The sequence below is a fragment of the Herpailurus yagouaroundi genome, unplaced genomic scaffold (genome assembly GCF_014898765.1).
Source record: "Herpailurus yagouaroundi ecotype Mexico unplaced genomic scaffold, PumYag 100, whole genome shotgun sequence".
Lineage (NCBI taxonomy): Eukaryota > Metazoa > Chordata > Mammalia > Carnivora > Felidae > Herpailurus > Herpailurus yagouaroundi.
In genome coordinates this window covers 59654224-59679355 of record NW_024412391.1, presented here as the reverse complement: position 1 = coordinate 59679355, position 25132 = coordinate 59654224, and the positions used below count along the sequence as shown (strand labels likewise).

At 33.8% G+C, this 25132-nt stretch overlaps 1 protein-coding gene across 7 annotated transcripts in view; it reads left to right on the top strand.

The window, feature by feature from the left end:
- The window catches only part of MIOS (meiosis regulator for oocyte development), a 48074-nt gene extending 30361 nt beyond the window's left edge, over window positions 1–17713 (top strand). For 5 of the 7 annotated variants that reach the window (XM_040472580.1, XM_040472584.1, XM_040472582.1 and 2 more), the window contains 6 exons: window positions 2033–2098; window positions 2936–3094; window positions 7083–7235; window positions 8214–8418; window positions 14797–14926; window positions 15665–17713. In XM_040472580.1, coding sequence (XP_040328514.1) covers window positions 2033–2098; window positions 2936–3094; window positions 7083–7235; window positions 8214–8418; window positions 14797–14926; window positions 15665–15761 — 810 coding nt within the window. In that variant the 3' untranslated portion in view covers window positions 15762–17713. Of the gene's footprint in view, window positions 1–2032; window positions 2099–2935; window positions 3095–6272; window positions 6430–7082; window positions 7236–8213; window positions 8419–14796; window positions 14927–15664 lie in introns of those variants that run through there. The other 2 variants (XM_040472585.1, XR_005789393.1) reach the window with 2 other exon arrangements.
- The last annotated feature ends 7419 nt before the right edge of the window (window positions 17714–25132 follow it).

The following is a 25132-nucleotide window of genomic DNA, read 5'->3' as shown; positions in this document are numbered from 1 at the left end:
ATAGCACTTCATATAAAAGACACATTGCTTGGATGATTGATTAAAGGGTCAGGCCCTAAGAATTTAAAAAAACATATATTTTATTGAGGTATCTTAATGAAAAATTTAATAAATGTTGTTAATGTCCACTTTGGCAATTCCTTAGTTTATGGATTTTGTCCATTAACTTCTAATAAAAGAACTATTGAACTTTTCTAACCACTTCAAATTAATATCCAAGAGGTTTTTTTTATTTGTTTTTACTGTAATTACTCTTTTTGGTTAAACAGAAGACTTTAAAATGTTGTATTTTGGAGAAATACTTTCAGGAAGTAGTAAAGTATGGTAAAGACAAGAAGAAGAAGTGGATTGTTCAATTTTATGTTTATTTTTGAGAGTGATAGAGACAGAGCATGAGTCGGGGAGGGGCAGAGAGAGAGGGAGACACAGAATCTGAAGCAGGCTCCCAGCTCTGAGCTGTCAGCACAGAGCCCGATGTAGGGCTCAAACTCACCAACTGTGACATCGTGACCTGAGCCAAAGTTAGATGCTTAACTGACGGAGCCATCCAGGTGCCCCAGATTGTTCATATTTTAAATTGATAGAGAAGTATTGTTTAAATACTCAATTTCTGTATTTTAAATTAAGTGATCTATTACAAATACCCTTATTTTCTTATATCTAAATTTGGGTTATTAAGTAAGATATATCTTGCCTTAAGTAGAAACTTCATATTTCCAAACTCTTTTGAGAGTGTGCCTAATTATTCTTTATGTATTAATAATTATAATTAATGTGTCCTTTGTTAAAAATTGTTAAGGTGCAGTAATCTAATGAAAAGTGCTGAATTGGGAAATCGAACATAAAGTCCTTGCTCCAGCACAGTTACTTCAGCTAGTCAGTTTACTTTTGGGGTTTTCATTTTCTGAGCTGTAAAATGGGACAGATAATATTTATAATTCTTTTCCAATCAAAATTATACACATGCGCTGAATCTAAAGAGTTAAATCTAGTTTGCATGAAACATGTTCCATCTTAAATGCAGCACCGTATTTTATACTTGGAAGTGCACGTTAGGATAGGTATCAGTTGAAATGGTCTTATGTTTAAAGCAGGAAAACTATATCTCATAGGATTAAATCAATGGAAGTCACTTTTAAACTTTTATATTTAGCACAAAGTTAATTACCTTCCTACATTTATAGAAATTCAAAATAGTATTTTACAATATTGACAAGTCTACAAAAATTTAAGTATCACAGTACCCCTGAAATTTTTGCCACAAACCACCAATATAGCAGTATTTTACTATGGCCAAAAAACAGTGTATCTATTTATTTATAAGGGTATGTTTAAAACTTTCTACTTTGTATTTAGAAACATGTATTGATAGTCTTTTTAAATTCTGTATTGGTATATTCACTGGTAATTCACAGATTTCCTAGACTTGTTGATTAACTTAGCATCCCAGAAAAGATTTCCTCAGTTTCCCCCAGATGTATTTCTATAATGGAAGGATTACATGGCATCTTAAATTTGATAAACCATATTTTATTGCTTGCATTTTATGTTGGAATTATGTAAAACTGAACTGGAATATTTTTAACCTGAATTGGTCAGTATTTTAGACATAAATTTTTACTTTGCAAGAATAATAACCTTAGCATGGAGTTTCCTGAGGGCTACATGAAGAAAGACATCTTAGGGGCACCTGGGTGGCTCATTCAGATAAGTGTCTGACTCTTGACCTCAGCTCAGGTTATCATCTTATGGTTCGTGGGTTCGAACCCTGTGTCAGGCTTTGCGCTGATAGTGCAGAACTTGCTTGAGATTCTCTCTCTCCTCTCTCTCTGTTCACCCCCTCTGTCTTTCAAAATAAATAAATAAACTTAAAAAAAAAAGGCATCTTAGGCAGTCAGTGGCTCTCCCAGTATATACTCAATAACTTACTAAAACATTTGAAAATTAAATTGCGTATTAGATATGTAAAATAGTCTGCAAAAATATAAAACTCATAGCACCTACAAGTAACTCCTTGCTCTTTCCTTTTCAGTATGAAAACAAAGTTGCTGTACGTGACAGAGTGGCATTTGCTTGTAAATTCCTTAGCGATAGTCAGGTAAAAACTGATACAATTCTATGTTTGAAGTTATTAATATTTACTCTTACTGCATTAGGAAATTAATCTTTTTGTATAGATATGTGTATGTGACATTTATATATGAATTATTCTAAAAAAGTAAACTAATAATTCTTTGTTGGGTCAAGATATTGTAAACCTGTGTATCATAACCAAAATTGCTTGTGTAAGAATGCTGACTTAATATTTTAGTTTATATCTGCTTTTGGCCTATAGATAAAGATGTTAAACTCACCCCTTAGGGATGTCATAAGAGAATTCCTTCATTTCCTAATACAGTAAACAAGTATTAAATGCATATGCTATGTGTATAGTGAGAGAGAAATGCACAGAAACAATGAGTAACATAATGTGCTAAGTGCTACAATAATGAGAAAGTGCTGAGGGAAAACGGAGGAATCTTGGCTACAGGTTGGGGTGGGATGAGGCCAGGGAACACCTTACCAAGAGATGTTATTTTTGATAATCTTAAAGTTCCCTTTCAACTTCAATTCTGTTGCAGCAAGAACTTGGCAGAATAATGAGGACAGTTCTCTTTAAGTTTAAAATAGTAAACTCTGTAGTTCTTTTGTAGAATAATTATTAAAACAATAAATGTCTTGCTGTTTTGAAAAAGTGTTTTAAATGATCACGGATTCTGCATTGTAGTTTATGATAGATGCAGACTTCTTAGAGATCATAATCTAGATTTTTGCAAGGGCTTTGGTTTTAAAATGTTTTCCATAAATATAGCACTATTTTAAAAGTACAAGTTTTGAAGGTACAAAGTATATAGTAAAACATATTAATTCAGAAAAATCACTTTGAATTTTCCAGTTAAATAGGTATATTGAAAAGTTGACCAACGAAATGAAAGAGGCTGGAAATTTGGAAGGAATACTGCTTACAGGCCTTACTAAAGATGGAGTGGACTTAATGGAGAGTTATGTCGATAGAACTGGAGACGTCCAAACAGCGAGTTACTGCATGTTACAGGTTAGTGCAGTGTGGTGGCAGCTTAAAGAAAAATAGTGCTTAACCACCTTCCTCCCTCATCGAATGGTTATGCCTTTTGCTTGCTTAGGATCTTTAGGAGGCATTTCACTTTAACCCAATCTCTTGATCTATAGAGGACTTCTTCGTGTCCCTCACCCTCCTGCTTTGGGTTATCCAGTTATTCCTTTCATTTGGGGAAGTTTCAGTGTTGAATTTATATAAAGTTCAAATGGAGCAGAGAAACCTCTCTCCAGTTTCTCCAGTTGACAGAATTATACCTTTTGTGAAAGAGATGGTCTTTTCCTGACCTGAACTGTAGTCTCCCTTGAAGTCCTGAAGGCAAGTTACATCACAACTCTCTTAACTCGTCATTTTCGCTCTTTGTTATCAACGGGCATGATTTGGAGTAACAAGTTCATCACTTTACTTTCAGTTTTTACTGTTAGTAGTTTACTGTTAGCTGTTAAAAACAGATTTCTGGCAAAAGTTTCCTTCTGCTTTACTTTTGATAGACATACCATGAAAATTTAGAGCATTTCCCTGAGATTTCCTATAGCTCTCCAACTCTTCTTACCCTTTCATGGTGTCCTTTTTCCTGTCCCCATCCCTTCATACAATATGATAGCATGCTGTGTACTGGGCAAACGTAGTAGAATGCTCCCTTCCCCACCCCCTACCATCTCAGGAACAAATATAGATACTGGCCCACAAACCACACTATAATATACTTACCAACATATCAGGCCACTGTCCATGGAAGAAAAGGTGTCTTTCTGTAACATAATGCATAATTTTGTCTGACTGAAATGAGATTACATGTGTTAAATTACACTGGAGAAGTATGACTACCAAGTACAAATGAGTTGATAGCTTCTTAACAAGATTTATAAAATATAGTTAATACGCAGACAGTGTATAATAAAAGACAGTGGATCTTGCTTTTAGAAAATCCATTCTGATGTTTCCCCCATTTGTATTTATATGATCAAGGTTAAGTCTACCATCATGCTGTTTGTTCTTTATCTTATTTTTCCATCTTCCTTTTGTTCTTCTGTCCCTTTCCTCCCTTCTTTTGATCTAATTGAACATTTCATTGTTTCACTTCACCCACTGGGTTTTTAACTATTAACCTGTCGTTATCTTTTTTATTTATTTATTTTTTTGAAGTAGTTGTTCTTGGTCTAACAAAAATGCATCCCTGCCTCATCAGTTAACATTTTTACCCCCTCATACTTCACATTTCACACCTAACACATCATGTTTCCTACTTTTTCTCTTTTACCTCACACCTGACGTTTCCACTTTTTATCTTCATACTTCACACTTTTCAGATGTTACAACAGTGTAATTCCATTTACACATCTCCTTCCTTTGTCCTATTATTTTACTTCTGTATACCTTATAAACTTCAACTAACAGTGTTACTGTATTTGTTTTGAACAGTCACTTATCTTTTATGTAAATTATGTGAAAAATGAAAACATGGACTTTTACAATTATTTATTTATTTATCATTCCTGGGACTGTATACTTCCTCCAATAGACACAATTTTCACGTTGTATTATTTCTCTTTGGTCTTTCTCTCTAGCATTTCTTGTAGTACAGTTTCATGGATGACAGATCCTCTCAGCTTAATTTTAACTGAAAATGTCTATTTCACTCTTGCTTTGGTTCAGCACTTTAAAGGTGTCGTTTCATAGTTTTCTGGCCTCCATTGTTTATGAAGAAAAGTCAACCATTATTATTAATGTCTCCCCTGTGTAATGTTTCATTTTTCCTTGGGCTGCTTTTGGTTTTCAGCAGTTTACCCTTGATGTTTACTTGTAGTTCTTTTTGTCCTGCTTGTGGTTCACTGATCTGCAAGTCAGTGTTTCTCATTAGATTGTGAAGTTCTTCAAATTGTTTAAATGCTGTGATTTGTTCATTGACCCTTAACGTCACCTGAGGAGAAGATTTTCAGCTCTTGTACCGTTGAGTTCTAGAGTCTTAATTTTTATATAGTTTACATTTTTCACTCAGATCCCTATCTGTACGCTGATTAAAACATTTTTCCTGGGGCATCTGGGTGGCTCAATCAGTTAAGTGCCTGGCTCTTGATTTTGACTCAGGTTATGATCTCGCCGTCCTGAGATTGAGCCCTGCATTGGGCTCTGTGTTGAGCGAGGAGCCTGGTTGGGATTTTCTATCTCCCTCTCTCTCTCTGCCCTTCCCCCACTCACGCACACGCATGTGCTCTCCCTCTCTCTCAAAATAAATAAACATTTAAAAAAAAACAAGAAAACACACAAAAAACAAAAACTCTACTTTTCCTTTAAGTCTTTGAACATATATTTAATGGTTGCATTTATGATTTTTCCTGCTAACTCTCTTAATGTGGGGTGTTTTAGATTTGGTTTTTGTTGACTGCCTTTTTCCTTGACTTTGAACTATACTTACCTGTTTATGTCTGGTGGTTTTTCATTTGAATACTGGATGTTGTGTAGAGTACATTATAGAGATCTGGGTTCTTTTACCTTTTCCTGAAGAATGTTGGTTAATGCTTTTGGAAGTTCAGTTACTAGCTGCTCACTTTGGTCTTAGATTTTCTTACTATGGATTTTTGGAAAGCCCGGGGTATTTCTTAAGCCTTTCCAGTCATAATCTCTGAACTGTTTACATTGCACATTTTGTTGGAGATTAAATTTAGATTTTTGGGGGGCAGATCTAGAGAAGACTTATCAAATATGAATTGACCAAATTGGGGAAGCGTGGGATATGAAGATTTATTTTTCTGTGAATTTTCTTTTTAAACTAGGGATTATACTCTACTTTAGCACTTAGTTTTGGCTAGTTGGTCATTATTAGAACTAGAGGAGATGTTTACTTTTTTAAGAAATGAAATTGTCAGCCAAGAGTTTTTCACATATTTTTTTGCTGAATTTAACCCTGAATTTAATTGAAATTAATACCTAATTAATAGGTGAAAGATAAGCTGCTTCTGTTTTGATAGAATGTTAAAAGATTGTCTATTAGCTGTTACAGGTTTCTTCCCTTTTTCCATTAGTAAGATGCTAAGTTCTAACATTTTACTTTTCTATCTGGCTCCCTAAAACTGGGAAACCTGGGCTTCATTACTGATGCCCGTGGCGTCATTGGAGGCTGAGACTTTCTCTACTTTCTTCATCATGTGAACTTAAGGAAGATATGCTGGACAGGGCTAAAAGCATTCTGTGCAAACCCAAAATAAGCACAGGTGAAATGTGAAATGTCACAGCTGCCAGGGAGAATACAGCTTTAGGAAGAGCCTTACTGGCAAGAAATTGAAGTTCGTAATGAGAAGAAATCTAAGTTTAAGGTAAAGAAACTGTTGCTTTTCACTGTGGCCTAGGGGCAAAAGAATGAAGAACATTTTTGGTTTGGGTTTTTTTTTGTGTTTTTTTTTTTTTTTGAAGGTAGTAAATGTATGTTTTGATTGAGGGCAAGAGAGAGAATAGACAGGTTTAACTTTCAGATAAATAGGTATACAAAAAATAGCATCTGCATTCACAGTACACTGCTAGATCCAAAGGACAAGGCTCAGTATTATTTTATATGTGATGGAGCTATTTTGGTATGCTTTTAGATTAAACAGTAAACAGATTTTGTGAAGGCAGAGGTTTTAATTTTGGGGACAGAGTATTCACATCACTTTGTACTGTATTCAAGTAGGAAAGTGAATTGTTTCCTCTTGGATCCTTCAACTTAAGTAAGAGATACAGAATTATACTTTCCTGGCCAGGTATAATGATAATATATATAGTACATATTTATGTCATTAGTAGAGGCCAGCTTAAAGTAAATTAAAGAAGCTTCCGCCAATTATTTTGTCCGTATCCTCATTAGGAATCAGCTTTTGGCAAAAAGGGAGCCTATTTCATCTGTGCGACTCATACTCACATGTTACCTGCAATTTTCTGACTTAGCCAGGAAGTTTTTAAACAATTGTATTAATTCATGTTTTCATTTTAGGGTTCTCCTTTAGATGTTCTTAAAGATGAAAGAGTCCAGTACTGGATTGAGAATTATAGAAATTTATTAGATGCCTGGAGGTTTTGGCACAAACGAGCTGAGTTTGATATTCACAGGAGTAAGTTGGATCCCAGTTCTAAACCTTTAGCACAGGTAAGTACAATATTTTGGAGAGAATCAAATTGTAACATGTACTTAATAACCCAGCCCAAAATAGAAGTGTTTACAGCATGTTATATTGGGTAAATTTAGAGTTCAATTTAATAAATTATTATTAGCTCATCCTTTTGCTTATATTAAGTTCCTATTGATATATGTGTAATAAGGCAGGATTTCCTTTTTTCTCTAACAGTATATACATATGTTTAATTAGACATGGACATTTTTTTCTTTTAGCATTAGTTTAAAAATCCTTAGGTCAGTTATCACATAAAGCATATTCCATGAGATCACTATATCTAAATTCAGACATTAGATATCAGGTATATCCTCAATGTGAGCACTGGATGGTGCTATTTTCTTATTTTAGAAAGTCGAGAAATTAGTGATTATATTAAAACAACCAAAGTATTTGTAAAATAACATTGCATGGTAATATTTGTTACTAATCTGTGTAAGTGTTTAAGAGCTTAGGAATTTAACGTAATGGCAAAATGAACACTTTTCTGTTGCTATTATTCTAAAATTCTAACTATTTGACATTTTAGGATCCTTAACTCCTTCTTTTCTTAGGAAATGAGTGCTTTCTTTATAAGAATATTTTGTTCAGGAGATCAAATCATTGAACTGTGGATCAGAAGTTAAAATGGGTTATTTTGTAATGTTCAAAGTGAATTCTAAAGTCTTTGTTATTTCTAAAATGTTGTTATCTAATATTTCTAGGCTTTTCTACAGATACTAGTAGTATTAGGAGAAATATAACTAAACAGAGGTAACAGAAGTATTCATATAACATAACTGCTAAGTGGAAATCTCAAATGAGAGCTGGTTAAACTTAGCAGATAACAAATTATTTTATAATATAAAATAAAGTTTAACAGTTATTTAAGAGTAATTTGTTAGGATCAAACTTTAAATTTATTTTATTTTTAAAATTTGCATGATATTTATCCCTCCTTTCATTTTGTATAGGTGTTTGTGAGTTGCAATTTCTGTGGCAAGTCGATCTCCTACAGCTGTTCAACTGTGCCTCATCAGGGCAGAGGTTTTAGTCAGTACGGTGTCAGCGGTTCACCAACAAAATCTAAAGTCACAAGCTGCCCTGGCTGTCGAAAACCCCTTCCTCGATGTGCGCTTTGCCTTATTAATATGGGAACACCTGTTTCTAGCTGTCCTGGTATGACATAATTCTATAATTTTCTGAGCTGAAATTGTTCCTACGTAATTGACTTAATGTTGTAAATAGAAGACATACTAGATTGAGTTTATATTATTTCTAGGAGAAAGCCACTTTGCTGGCTTAAAGGTTTTGTATTTCCTGTAATTTATAAAGTCTATACATTAAAAGTAAAATCTGTATTCATGATATCACAAGTAATCTCACAAATGCTGGCCAATTTAAAGTTCATGAAAAGGGCTTAACTATTAAGTAGCCCTGTAATTATACTATTTTCTTATCACTTTTCTAAGAGGAGTTCCCTCAAATTTTGTATTTAAAAGTCAGTATGCCCTCATCTACTAACAAGTACCTTGTATGCTTAAAGAGCTTTTGATAGTCCCAAAGCACTTTTACATTCTATCTTACATAATTTTCAAAATCTACCTGTGAAATACATGGAGGAAGTGTTAGTCTAGAAGTCAGATCCCTTTACTTCCAGGTTTTGGTGCTGCTTCTGCTAGATTTGTCAGTTACCTAGTAAAAACATGTGTTTTTTAATGGTTAGAAGTATTAGGATTATTGTTTACTGCTTATAGTAAACATATAGAAAAACTTTTTGAGAACAGTAGATAATTGAATATAATGTATCCAATGACTGGAAATATTCAAGCTGTTTATGTAACTTGAAAATTATACTATGGCAAAAACTTTAATTAAAAACATTTGAGTATTTAGCACAGTGGTATAATAAAGAACTGGATATGGTGTCAGAATGCCTGTTTTATTCTCCCTCTGTGACAGTCTGACATTCAGTTACTCTAGCCCTTTTTCATGTAAGGTGTTAGACGGAGATCCTTTCTAGTTAAGAAATTTTATAAATCAACTGTGCAATTGGTTCATGTAAATAGTTCATTTGTTACATTAACATTTGTGAAAGAGATGTGCTGGTATCATTGGCTGAGTAATTATTTTTCAAGTTTGATACCTTTTTTTTAAGCAAATAAAGGCAATACATAATATTTTCAAATTTACATACTAGTTTTGATTGAAATTTCAAATTTTGATTTTCATTTTATACATTGCATGCTGACCATTTTTGTGGTCCTGATACGGTAAATAGAAAATAGTTTGGACTAAAAATCTACAGTGAAAGAACAAGGAGGCAAAATATTGCATAAAGAAGTTCTATATGAACTGGGATACATAAAAATAGTTAAATTTAGGGGTGCCTGCGTGGCTCAGCCGGTTAAGTATCCGACTTCGGCTCAGGTCATGATCTCCTGGTCCATGAGTTTGAGCCCCATGTCGGGTTCTGTGCTGACAGCTCAGAGCCTGGAGCCTGCTTCGGATTCTGTATTCCCTCTCTCTCTGCCCCTCCCCGCTCTGCCCCTCATGCTCTCTCTGCCCCTCACGCTCTGTCTCTCAAAAAATGAATAACATTAAAAAAAATTTTTTTTTAAAGTAAATTTAATCCATCTTTCACAACATAGCCTCAGGAAGCCATAATGGCCTATTATTTTTTGCTAGATATTTCCTTTTCAATCTTTTTAATTTTTGAAATAGGTAAGAAAAGATAAAATCAATTTTCTAAAATATGAAGGAAGCTCAAAACATTTCACCCTGTTATAGAGATTGTTAATTTAATGAATATTCTACACTCAGGTTTATAAAATCTTAACATTTTTCCATATTTGCGTCAGAAAGTTTTTTTTTTTGTATTTTGCTTCAGTAATATTTTTTTTTATATAATGTATATTTGAACAGTTGAAGGCTGTATATGCTGAGTTGAATCGAAGATCCTTGTGGAGCTTATAGTGTACAATGAGCATGGATAAAATAAGAAATGATATGTTTAAGAAAAGAAATACTGGTCCAGAATCCCTTATCTATCATTCCAGAATCTCTAAAAAGATCTGAAAATCCAAGTTTTGTAAATGAATTTACAGTAATCTCATATGGTAAACAAACCTGTTCAGAACTGGCAGAAGGCTGTTAAGGTCTTTGATAACAGGATGCTGCCTCTGACTTTCCTGGAGTTGTTATATAATATTTGCTCACTATTTTCCAAAAATCCCAAGCATTCTGTATTCTGAAACACATTAGGCTTTCTGAGTTAGATAAGGAATATTGTATAAAGAAAGTGTTATACTTCTGTTTGAAGGACATCTGGAAATTTTCAGAAAGAAGATGCCGTTTAAGGTGGTCGTTTAAAAAAGTTTGGGAGATTTAAATATGGGAAGATCTTAGAGAGGCCTTCCAGGTTGGAGACAAAGTGTAAAAAGCATAAACAAGGGTAAAAAGATTAGTGAGTGTTAGTACAGAGAGTGTATGGGAACTCTTGTCTGTATGACAAGAGCCTCAGAAGTAGATTAATAGGAAATAGTGTGGGGAAATAGGGAAACCTGGTCTTTAAGTGATTGTTGTGCTAATTACAAAATACAGTTGACCTTTGAACAATATGGGGGCAGGGGATTAGTGGAACCAACCTCCAGACAGTCAAAAATCCAGGTATAACTTATGACTCCCCCAAAATTGAACAATTCGTAGCTTACTATTGACTGGAAACCTCACAGATAAGCTAAACCATTGATTAACATACAGTGTATGCTTTGTGTATTATATACTGTATAGTATATAATACTAGGGAAAATAAAGTGTTAAAAAAATCATAAGGAAGAGAAAATATATTTACCATACTGTAAAAAATCCACATGTAAGCAGATCCATATAGTTCAATCTCATGTTTTCCAAGGGTCAGCTATAATAAGCATATTCTTTTTTTAGTATGTAAAATCAGAAGACTCTGAGTTCCAAAATAAGACAGGACCTAATAGAAATAAAATGCTAGCTCAAGGTAGTTTAAAGATTGAGGTGTACACATCCCTCTGTTGCTTTGCCTACAATTAGAGATACCATCCATCCATCATGCTTTGTGATCCAAGTGGCCAGGATTTCCATAAGCTTATTTAACGGAGGGTTGCATATCTTTACACTCAGTTGTGCTTTAAAGATTGGACTCTGTTGAAACTCAATAGAGTTTATAATTATAAACACAATTATTTATAAATGTTTATAATTTTATAACTATAATGTTTAATTGTAAACATATTTAGCAGTATGAATTGTAACCGTTATTTAGTCAACAAATGTCTAATTAGCACTTATTCTTCTAAGTGCTGGGAATAGTACAGTGAACAAAACAGAAAAATCCCTGCCTTTATAGATGTTAATGTACAGATGTGATACCTTTTTTAAAATTAAGTTACATACTAGTTTCTCTCTTACTCTTCTTTTAGTAGTAGCAGTAGTAGTAGTAGTTAGTGACTATGTGAAACTCTAGTTTCCCTTGACTATTCTGTAGCACTTATCTTTGTAATTCACTATGAATATTATAAAAGTTACGACTATTTGATCTTTTTTTGAGTATAGTTGATACACAACATTACTTAAGTTTCAGGTAGGTGTACAGTTCAGTGATGTGACAAGTTTATATGTTATACTATGTTCACCACAAGTGTATCTACCGGTTACATCACTATTACAGTATCACTGACTGTATTCCTACATTCTGCCTTTTATTCTTGTAACTTAGTCATTTCATTACTGGGAGCCTGTATCTCCCTCCCCCCTTCCCATTTTGCCCAACCCTTCCCATCCCTCCCTCTGGCAACCATCAGCTTTTTCTCTGTATTTATATGTCTGATTCTTCCTTTTTTTCTAATTTTTTAAAAATTTATTTATTTTGAGAGAGTGAGAGCAGGGGAGGAACACACACACACACACACACACACACACACACACACACACACAGAGATTGAGAATCCCAAGCAGGCTATACACGGTCAGCACAGAGCCTACATGGGGCTTGAACTCATGAAACTTGTGAGATTATGACCTGAGCTGAAATCCAGAGTCAGACACTTAACTGACTGGTCCACCCAGGTGCCCTGATTCTGCTTTTTGTTTGTTTATTCATGTTTTTTAGATTCCATTTACAAGTGGAGTTGTATGATATTTGTCTTTCTCAGTCTGACTTGTTTCACTTAGCCTGATACCCTCTGGGTCTATCCATGTTGTCTCAAGTGGCACAATTTCATCCTTTTTTATGGTTTTGTAATATTCCATTGTATATGTACACCACACTTTGCTTATCCATTTGTCTATTGATGGACACTTAGGTTGCTTCCATGTCTTGGCTATTGTAAATAATCCTGCAATAAACATAGGAGTGCATGTATCTTTTTGAGTTAGTGTTTTCATTTCCTCTGGGTAAATACCCAATACTGGAATTACTGGAATTACTGGATTTTTAATTTCTTGAGGAACCTCCATATTGCTTTCCACAGTGGCTGTTTCATTTGCATTCCCACCAACAGTGCATGAGGGTTCCCTTTTCTCTACATCCTCACCAGCACGTGTTATTTTTATATTTTTGTTGCTAGCCATTTTGAGAAGGGTCAGATTTCATTGTGGTTTTAACTTATACTTCCCTGATCTTTTCATGTGTCTGTGAGCCACCTGTATGTCTTCTTTGGAAAAACAACTGTTCAGGTTCTCTGCCTATTTTTTTAATAGGACGGTTTGTTTTCTGGCTCAGTTATAGAAGTTTCTTTTGTATTTTGGTTATTAACCCTTTATCAGATATATCATTTGCTAAAGCTGTTTGATCTTTCAAAAGCCTTTTCACATGGCATTGAGGTAGACCTTAATATTTTCAGCTTCATCAGAGGAACATAAGGAATAAACTGTTCTGGATTCAGTCTGTTTTCTGCATCTTAGAAGTTACAAAAATAAAGTAAAAATCACTAATGAGCTATTACACAATATAAAATGGTTATCTTTAAAAGGTCTATTTTAAAAAAATAAAGGTCTGTATTTTCTTTCTTTTTGTCTTCCTCTCCCCTTTCATTGTTAATCATTTTTATGAAGCTTTTAGGAAGAATTTCAGTGTATTTACATCTTAAATTCTTCAACCACCTGTACATCCTTTCACCTTTATATCATTAGCAAAAACAGATGGATATTTTAAAAAACTATTTGTAAGACTATCCCTTTGGTCATTAAAGTGTTACTAGCACAGCATCATATGTTAATAGCACAATTGCTCGATTAAACTTAATATTTTTACTTAATCATTTTTCCTATTGCCTCTAATCATATACAATCTTAAAATACTTTGATCTGTTTTAGAACAACAACAATAAAAATATTAAGGTGGCCAGGATTAATAGAATGAGCATTTTTTGAGTACTAAAAGTTATGTAAATATGTGTGTGAAGATATACATGTATAAACATGCATGTGTAATAAAACATTTTTCTTAAACTTTTTTGTGAACTGTAACACAAATCGAACATCCCCGAGACCTCTAGCCTGCTTAAGATAACATTGTCTATACCAGTGCCTTTGCTCGTTATTCCCTGCCTAGTCCTACCTCTTTCCTCTTCCCCAGAAGTAACTACTGCCATAAATTGTGTGTTACTTGGTTTCTTGCTTATCTGTATGTTCTATCACATGTTTGGTTTTGTCTGTATTTTAAATTCCATATGAATGAATCTTCAGGAATATATCCTTTGACTTACCTTTTTTTGCTCAACACTGTTTTTTTTTGGGGGGGGGGTCTTTTTTTTTTTTTTTTTAGTTTTAATTGTGCTAATGAATATAGCTGTAGTTTATTCACATTTCATTAATATTTGATATTCCATTCTTGACTCTAACACAGTTTTTCCATTCTATTATTGATGGATGCTTTGGTTGTTTCTAGATTTTTACTATTACAAACAATACTGTTACGAACATTACTGCATATGACTCCTTTGTGCATGTACATAAGTTTCTCTATGTACCTAGAAATAGAATTGCTAATTAATACTGTTTGCTAACGTTTTCCTTTGGATTTTTATGTCTGTTCAGGAGAGAGATTGTCCTATAATCTTCCTTTCATACATTATCTTGGTCTGCTGCTTTTAGCAAAGTTATACCAGCATCAGGAAGTACATTGAGAAATTTTCTCTCTTTTCCTGTTCTTTGGAAGAGTTTGTATAGATGAAAATTACCTGTTCCTTCAGGGCTTAGTAGAACTCACTTGTAAACTGGGCTTGGTATTTTCTCTGTGGGAAGATTTTAAACTTTAACTTTTCTGAGGTTAATTCAGATTGCTTCTTAGTGGGTTTGGTAATTTATATTTTTCCTTTTTTTTTGGACTATTAAAAATGTAAGGAAACTTTTGTTATTCAGTAGTTTTTCAGTCTAAACTGGGTCGTAGCATTAAAATAGCTATTTCAATATGATGTATGATTTGTATTTTAACATAGTTTTAGAAATAACTTTCAAGTTAAAGCTTTGAGTAAAATTTTGTGATAATAGTTAATGAAGATGATTTTCTTTAACCCATAGGAGGATCCAAATCAGATGAAAAAGTAGACTTGAGCAAGGATAAAAAATTAGCTCAATTTAACAACTGGTTCACATGGTGTCACAATTGCAGGCATGGTGGACATGCTGGCCATATGCTTAGTTGGTTCAGGTAATCAGCACATTTCTTCTTTAATAGGCTTGGAGTTGGAGGTGATAGCACAGATGGCCTTTTAAATAGTTCAGGTTTATGTAGCCGAAGGATGAATTTCTTTTTTGCTGTCGTTGGAGTTAACAAAGGTGGTGTCAACATTTCTATCATTAGATATCCTATGTAATTTTAAACTATAAGATTAATACTTATATAAGAAATAGTTTAAATATTATGTATGGGTTAAATGTGTGAATTTACAGTTTTTACAGCTAACCTAATATCCAATCTTAGTGTGTGATTGAAATTAGAGATTAAATGACACAGTATACATATCAAACTACCGCATCAGTTATCTTCTAAATAAACTTGTTATATAGTAAGTATGCATTCGGTGCACTGGAGACTCAAGCCACGTTTAACTTCTGCTTTGAATAGTGCCAGTGGCCCTTTGTCCTCATTGCTGTAACTTTTATACCCAGTTTGTCACATTGGCTTTAATTACAACTCTGAGCACATCCCTGTCAACTTCATAACTATAAATAAGGTGTCTATTGTATATTTAAAAGGTAAAGCTATTTACTTTTTAGTAACTTTCTTCCCAGTTCAGCTTGTCAGTCATTTTTTGTTTAATTCTTTGGGTCTTAATTCCTGTATTTTTTCAAATACCATTCTACATACAGATAGGTATATAGATAAATGTATGTATGTATATGCTTAATTTAGATTTTTAATTTTTACTTGACCTATTTTTTTTAGGGACCATGCAGAGTGTCCCGTTTCTGCATGCACATGTAAATGTATGCAGTTGGATACAACAGGAAATCTGGTACCTGCAGAGACTGTCCAGCCATAAAATGTTACCATCTAAAGAGAAACCTTCAAGTGTGGAGCTTTCTAATCGATGTCCTTCATAGCTCAAAAACGTACCTCAGAACAAGTCACTCGTGACTTTCCTGTAATGGGAAAATAAATCATTCTATCAAATCAGCAATTTGATGTTTGAGTGATTTTGATGTGCTTCACAGAGACAAACGCTGCTCAAGTGAACAGAGTGTGGGCATGAATTCTGTTCAGTAGGTTGAAAAAGTTCATTGTGGAAGAGTTTTATAGGGTTTGTCAAAATTATGAACACTTTGCAAGCAGAGTTTTTGGAATAACCAAGAACAGACTTTGAACCTGTATCTTCTATGCTGAGATTGGATCTGTCTATCTTTTAAAATAGAATAAAGTGACCAATTTTTACCTTTAGAACTGGAGAGCCCTTACTCCACACTGGAGAATAAATTTCATCAAGGTATGGTTGGTATATATGTTTTAAAGAGTCCATTCCCTCGTACACTTTCATTTCAAGATAAGAAATCTTCTGGCACAGATCATTATTGTTTTCCTAAGAAAAACCAGAATTGAAAATGCATCTTACAACTTTTTCTCATCTGAAGAGAAAAATATGTACCATTTCAGGGGAACATGTTCTGAAATTTTCAGTGTTTCAGCCTTTTGCTTTCCAGTGTTCTCATTGGTCTTCAAAGATCCTCTCCATGTTAATTCATCATCTTATGCCCATGATCTGCAAACATTTTGCTGAACACAAAATCTATGCAAGATTATTATATGTGACCAACCATTCAGCTTCACCTACTTCAGTATGTCCTACTGTCAAATCCCTCCTATTTTGGAATACCCGGTTTTTTCTAAGGTTGTGGAAAGCAGAGTCACTTTGGAGATAATTATACTTTAAATGTAAGTTTCTAAAAGTATATTTGGGCAAATTCAGGAGCTTTATTTAAAAATTTTATTCTTTCCCTTTTCATAGCTAGATAGTTGGGAGAGAAATAGCAAAGGGTTTGTAGCATGCTTCTCTGTTATCTGACTTACGCAGAGTATTGAACTGAATTTCGTAGTTGAAGTTGTATTCATAGATAAAATAAGCATAAATCTTAATTATTATATAGATTTTGGAGAAAAATATCTTAAGCTAAAGAATTTTCAGAGCTTTCATGCTAGCAGTTTTACTTGGTAGAATTAATATATTTATTTTGAGGTGTGACCTAAATACTGAACAAAAGTGGATTCAATTTATTTTTTACTTTGAGATCTGATACAAAAGACCCTTTTTAGGGAAAATATTGTATATCTATTGCATATCTACTGTAAACATCTCACCTAGATGACAGTCTTCTTTTAAATTGAAAGAATATATATATATATATTTTTTTTCAAAGATTTCTATAAAGGGGACTCTTTCCAGTCTTCTTTTAAGTAAATCTTCCTGACTTTATTTTACTTAAATATAACCTTTATCTTTACCTTTAAAATTGCTTCAGTTGAAGTGTTCCTTTCAAATTTACTATGCCAAATCAGCTTTAAGTAATGTCAAACTATCGTAATACATTTTCATTTCTCCTTAACTAAAGTTAAGATAGAATTACTGAATTTATATTTATAATCGGGTTATACCTAAAATATTTATAATTTTGGGAAGTACAGTATAATAAAACAAAATCTAGTATATAAATCTGCTTGTAATCATATAGGATGACATTTTTAAGATTCCTTATGCCTGTGTTAGTCTCCTGATATTTTCTCTGAAGCCCAAATATTCATATGTCTATTATATTTGTTTTGCATTTCAATGTATGTGGACCATGAGAATAGATTCAAATTATTTTTCCATTTTTATTCTTAGTCACTGGTGTTTGGGATTAAACTCAAGGTATTTTACCTAAACATGTTCAATAGAAGTGTTTAATAAAAATGTTTTTATTACTTTTTAAAAAATTGAATAAATTTGGGTTGAAGTCAGCATGTCTGATCTAGAATTTATCTTTGACTCCTTTACACATAATCCAATAAAATAATATTCATACTTATTTTGATGGCAAACTTGATAACTAATCTTGGAAGTAACATTTCTTTAGGCTCTTTTTCAGTTTAGTATGCTTTCCAGGATGATTATTCTGTAAAATGGTATATTTTAAAGGTACCTTTCCATTGTCAGTGGTAGGTATTAGAGTTAAAAGAAATACGATTCTAAATACAATTATATGGCCAAATTTAATTTCACCTATTCATTTGACTGCAAATATTAAAAAGGATGGGCTTTGAAACTTAGATTATAATCCTAGCCCCAGTATAGTGGCCAAATGACTTACCCTTTGTGAGCCTCAATTTCCTCCTATGTTAAAAAGTAAAGAAATACTTCATAGGGTGATTAGGAGTGTTAAGTGATGAAATAAACATGAAGTACTGTATCCCTGTCACATACTAATGCTCTGTAAAAGGTAGTGATTAATACTTATTGTTATTTTCATCTTTATTGGTTACTTGTCTTACTTTTTAATTGAATATGGTATAATTTAAATGAGGTATAATTTTACTCTTAAGTAAAAATTTCCCAAGAGCTTATTTACTGAAATCTGGCTAAATTATGACTTTTTTTTTTGAGGTAGGATTTACCTACTTTTGTTTATACTGTATTTAGAATAATACTTTTTGCTTTTTGAGGAGAGGAAATCCTTCAAACAACCATCTAGGAGTTTGATGTAATACAGGAGTGAACCCAAGGATTGAAATTAAGTTTTCGGTACCTCTGGACACACCTGACTGGTAATTCTTGAAAACTTGAGGTTTTTGTATTCATATTCAACTCTTAAATCCCGGTCTTTATTTGTCTAGGAGAACATATTTCTGTGTAATCCTTCCTTTTCTGCTGTTTCATTACACTTAATACTCATTTCAGTTAAAATGTTGGGGTGGGTAGTATTAATAAAACAGAAGTATACTGTGAGGTTTTTTTCTCCCTTGGGATAGATGTAATTAAAACAAGTTGGGGGAACTAATTAGTTGTATATGTCAGACATCTGCTCAGAGGCATCACAGAGGTAGGAGAGACGTGTTAGGTGTTAGTTCAGCATCCTCACTGTGTCCTTGAGATCCACATGGCCATGGCAGAGATGGGGCTACCCAGACATCTGATCTCCTCCTATCTGCTACTCTGACTCCTTCCATGACATCGTCTGCCTGTTTTCCCTCTTGCCTGAAAATTTTGTAGGTTATTTGGCTGATATACAAAGCAGCATTTTACAAAAATACTTCTGTAAACTGTTAATTTTTCCTGAGTATGGAGACCGAAGGAAGGCTTCCCAAATATTTTTAAAGCTAATGTAATCCAGAGATCAATTAACATGGATTGCCAAAACAAAGAACTGATTTCACTTAGGAATATAACATGATAAATTCATAATAAGTAAAGTGAACATCAAGTCCAACAGTGTATTAATAAGAATAATAGATACTGTTGGTACTTATTATGTGCCGTGTTCCATGCACGTTACCCTATTTGATCCACACAGTAGCCCTGTAAGGCAAGTGTACTATTACTGTTCCCATACTGTACATGAGGTAGTTGAGGTATAGGGACACGATGTCACTGTGGTAGGTTACACAGCTAGTAACTAGCAGAGCCACGATTGAGGTAGCAGCAATCTGACTTCCTAGTCCTTTTAATTACTATTTTATACTTCTATGTACTACTTTATGAACTGAACAAGAAAGGTTTTATTTAATATTAGTACGTCAAAACACACCAAAAAATGTCAATAGCTCATTCAGTGTAAAAGGCATTTGATAAAATTCAAAACTTTATTTCCAATTTGTTTTTTAGATTTAGTTATTATCATGCAAAGGAACTGTTTTTCTCCCTTGTTTCCCTTCTATTTTGCTGTCTCAAACAGCTGGCCTCATGCCTAGTGGAGAACTACTGAAATCCTTCCCATAAAACAAGGATCCTAATGTTACCACCAGTTTTGTACATAGCAGCACAGAAGAGGAAAGCACAAGGAGGCACATCTTGTTTCTTTTCCAAGTCCTTAAAGTTTGGTGTGGCAAAAATGCCATAAATAGTTAAAAGGCAAGCAAACTGGTAAACTACAACATGCATGACAAATACCCTTAATTCATAAGGAGCATTCTCAAATTCATAAAAGACCCAACCAATAGATAATCTTGATCAAGAACTTGTATAGGCAAAATAAAATGGCCAGTAAATATACATAAATGTTGAATCAGAAACTAATACTAATTAAAACAATAGGATACTGCTCACCTGCCTGCATAGATTAAAAAGAATAATATGCATTTTCATGGATGTGGAAAAGGAATATTCTCAGATAACAGTTTGTGAGAGTATATATCAGTACAAGTGTTCTTGAGGACATTAGAGCAATATGTATCAAAAGCCTTAAGGTTCACATCCTTCGACATAGATATAGCGAATATATGGGAATATTTCTGAGGGATAGATAAGGGCACAAAGATGTATGTTTCTAGGAAGTGGTTCATAACAGTATTGTTTATAATAAAAAAAAACAAAATAATAAAATTAAGAGTGAAGAAATTGTTATGTCCAGGGAATACTAACAAATTATTCAAATAGTATAGATACTTTTATTGACAAAGGAAGATTCATGAGGTATTAGCAAAGAGAAAGGCAAGTTACAGTATGTATAACATATAAATATATTTGCATGGAACATGAATATTTACAAAAATTTTAACAGTGGTCATTACTCAAGAGCGAGATTTTAAGTGTCATTTTTTTCTTCTTGCTTATCTGTCCTCTAGTTTTTCTATAATAATGATAAATGTACAAATAAATGAATGTGCATATCACACACTTCTATAAAAGTTACCCATGATATGGTATCTTACTATGATAATGAACAATCAAATATGGGGAATCATTCTGAGAATTATTCTGAGAATAACACCTTGCTGCAAGGTGTTATGAAAATTAGTATTGAAAGCATTTGTTTAGATTTCATATTTTATGGTAATAAATAGGAATAACATGAAGATGTGGATTTTTCTCTTAATCTTATCTCTCATCATATTTGGAAATAGTGCATTTTGCCCTCCATTTAGCACATTGGGAAATAGATCCACAAAATAATTCTGATTTCCCTGAGATTAGTGGTACGTAGTAGTGACTTACAGTATTTTCTCTTCTAGATCTTTCTCATGACATTTCCTGACTCCTCTGTTTTGGCTGTAGGCCTGTGGCAGGAAACCAGTCCTTTATGCTTTTTGTGTGCCTCTGTGTACCGGACACTGTTAAAGGTTATGATTTCAAAGGGTTGATGGGCACCATGGGTTGCCTTGGAGGAGCTGTGTGTCTAATGGAAAATGGTAGACATAAGCATAATTTTCTACAGACTCAAATCTATTCAGGTTAATATTGTTGCTGTGAAGTATCATTTTAGCATCTTATCTCTTCCTACAGGCTAAAAAAAAAAAAGGTCAATTTACTTTGTTTTCTAATTTGGACTTTCAAAAATAGTTTTCTAATTAGAAATAATTTAATGAAGTAGAGTTGGTCTATACCATTTTTCAAAAATGTAGTTTTCGTACTGATCTATTAACAGTCCAGTGTTTTGAAATGCTTTGCTAAAAACAACCTTAGGAGTAAAGTTATAGACAAGAATAAAACAAGGATCCTGTTGTTGTGCTGATTCTGCACGTAGCTGTGCAGAAGAGGAAAGTGGAAGGAACCACCCAAGTCCTTGAAGTTTGGTGATGTATGTAATTTATGTAATTTCAGAAGTCACAGCAACAATAGTAATTCAGTACATGTGGACTTTCATCATTCAATTTATGAAAAGCATGTTGCCTTAACATAATTTCATAACTGGAAATTCAGATGTAGGAATCTAATTAGGTGGGCTCTTAAAATATAAAGTCATAAAGATAAGGTAGTCTGGAGCATTTGAAGAAATTAATGTCTCAGAAACTTGAAATAGGCACTTGTGTAAGAATTCATGCAAACTGTCAGTCTTACATTTTTTTATTTAGAGAATAGCTGAATTATTAGCTATTATTTACATAGCTCCATTTATATATGCAAACATATGTTTGGGGGCTGGTGGTGTGCATGGGTGTATTTGCAAGAAAGTCAAGTTTGAAATAGCAAATGTCAGAAATCAGACTCAATTAGATTTACATCACATTGCAGCCACATATTTTGCCGATGATGGTTTAAGAAGTTGCACTATTAAACGTGGTGAAACTATCTTTTTAGTAGCAAGTAATTTGATAACTATTTCATAGTAAACATTTAATGGTGCAAAGTTCTTGTATTACATATAATTAGTTATGTCAAAAAATTATTTTCTTAGGATGCTTGGGTGGCTCAGTCGGTTAAGCGTCCGATTTCAGCTTAGGTCGTGATCTCACAGTTCGTGAGTTCAAACCTCGTGTCGGGCTCTGTGCTGATAGCTCAGAGCCTGGACCCTGCTTCGGATTCTCTGTCTCCCTCCCTCTCTGCCCCTCCCCTGCTCGTGCTCTGTCTCTCTCTCTTAAAAAAATAAATAAACATTAAAAAAACTATTTTCTTTATCAAGGTGGAAATTTGTATTCTGTATTAAGCGGGCATACTTAATATTTGTTAGTTGAACAATGGGTATGTGTCTTTATGATAAATAAAATGTTCCCAAAATAGATGAAGATGTATAATTAATGGAGCAAAACATTCAGCGGTTTGATGTGAGAGAAGTATCTCTTGCAAAAGTAATACATTTTCTCATCTTAAATCTTATCTTTCCCTTCCATTCTTCAAAAATGGAAGGTAGGATCAGTTGTGACTCTTAGAACAAATTGCCATTTTTTAAGATATATAGATTTCTGAAATACATGAAATTCCTTTTGGAAAAGTGAGTATGACTCAGTGAATGCTGAGAGACTGCTGGCTTCTAAAAAAGAATACTCCTCTAGGCAGGGAACATTATTTTCCACTGGAAGGATTAGACACAAATTGGAGATTTGTGGGGGGAGATCCTTGAGGTCATTTGCTACAACTGTTGTTTTGGTAACATCCGTCACCTAACTTAGTGAACAAATACTTTTTTAAGTCTATTTTATTGAATTCTGTTATCTCTGTTTCAGAAACTGTTCTGTCAGTTATAGAATATGTTCTTTCTGGGGACCTGAGAAATTAAAATCATGTGTCATCCTTGCTGATAAAACACATCCTATGGGAAAAAATTAGCCAAGAAGTTACTCAGTACCTCTCCTGGTTTCCCTCTTGTAATTCTTTGTTCTTTTAGAGTTCATTCCCAATATGTGGAATTCTACAGATTTCTAAATAACTTCAAATATCTCATGCTAGATTTTGAGTGGTGTATATTTTCTCAAGCAGAGACATCTGAACGCAGTGAAAATGAATTCTCATAGAACAAAATTGCCAAGCATATGTGACAGAACTGTAGGGAAAAAGAGCATAACTTTAATCTTCAAAGAAGCTTAAAAATAGCTCCACTGTTATTATGCATGAGCCTGACAATTGACATTTCTCATTTTGGCAGCATTCACCCACAGCCCCGTATCAGCAACTGAACACATTCATCTCTGGGATAAATGATTAATGAGCTGCCTATCATCTCCACTTCTTTTGTACCAAGTGGCAGAGGCTTCAGTTGATCATATTGCAGCCATCAGCATCATTATTGAAATTGATTCTGCCACTAGAAGGTTGTGCTTGGACAAACGATTAGCATTTAAGTAAAATAATTAAGTTATGGCATTAAAAATAACACAAAATCATCCCTTCTCAGTCACTCTGTCACACCTGGTAAGGTTGTTTTGTTTTGTTTTTGCTTGTAAGCTAGTATCATACAACTTTAGATTGAGGAAGGAAACATGGTAGGCATCAAAATTCAGTTTTGTTTTGAGTGGAACCCACTAAGAGAATAAACCCATTCTGTTTATTAATCACTGTTGCATTGTGTGAAATGTAAACTTACAAAATTGTGTAACTTGTATGCAATGGTGAGCAATGATTTTGCCAAGTTACTGATGTTAGAGAAAAAGTAAAAGGGTAGAGTTAAGACATTTTTGAAAGGCCAGAATTAATCAGAAAGGAGAGAAGATGAAGGATATAGATTGACAAATGGTACTCTGATACAGTGAAATGAAACTTATTTTTCAGCAAGCAGATGTGAGAATGGGGGAAAAAAACATCATTTAGATGTTTTGGTGATGTGGTCTGCATGTCTAAAACAGATGGCAGAGAGTGATGGGCAGCACAGGCCTACAGAAAAGTGATGGACTGCAGTTTGGGTGAAGTGTGATAACACCCAAGGGAAAGGACTTGACACTGTAGGAGCTCAGTAAATGTTAGTGGGGTTTAGTTACTCCTCTTTCCTCCTCATTTCTAGTCTTAGGCAAGACAACTCAATCTGGCTGCTGGAGTGGGGACCTACCTGTGTATTTCAGTGATAGGGAAAAATGCCATGTGATAAAGATAATTTGATTGTACATCATGGTGTCCAAGGCATAGTCTTTTTGTGCATGGAGTGATTTCTATAAAGATACATGGTTAGACTGCCATTAGGTACCTTCTGGAATCAATTAGTGCCATCAGAACTGTTCATCATACAAGGGAATCCCAAGACTTGTTTTGTATAATTGGAACATTATTCTCACCTAAAAACATCCTGAAGAGGGAGTTGAGTGGTGGTCAGATTGGTGGAGTGATGGATGTGAGGGTCTTCTGAATTTCATAAGACCAACTGTTTACCTACCTCAAAATTAAGACAGCTACCTGAACTACATTATATTTGTCACCCAATCAAAACACATGCACATTTTCTTCAGAGTTAGGACTTGTTATACAAAGAAACAGAGCCATCACAGCTCTTTCTCATTCCAGCTCCTTCTGCTCTATACTTAAGATTCCAGATTTTAGAAGTTAGGCTGTTGGTGATGGTATTGTGAGTTTCAGTCTTTTTCTGGTTTGTGTGTATTTTAAGAAACTAGAAAAGGCTGCTTTGAGGACTAAGTAGAGGACATTTTTACCCAAAAATTGTTGGTGTAGATAACTGAGACCTGTATTTTGTTTTTTGTGTTTTTTTTTTTAATTCAAGTTTAATTAACATACAGTGTTGTATTAGTTTCAGGTGTACAATATCGTGATTCAACACTTCTATACATTACTCAGTGCTCATAAGTGTACTCTTAATGTCCTTTATCTATTTCCCCCATCCCCCTACGCACCTCCTCTCTGTCAACCACCAGTTTATTCTCTGTATTTAAGAGTCTTTGTTTTGTCTCTTTTTTCTTTTCTTTTTTTCCTTAAATTCCACATACGACTGAAATCATATCCTATTTGTCTTTCTCTGCCTGACTTATTTCACTTATCATAATATCCTTTAGGTTCATCCATGTTGTGGA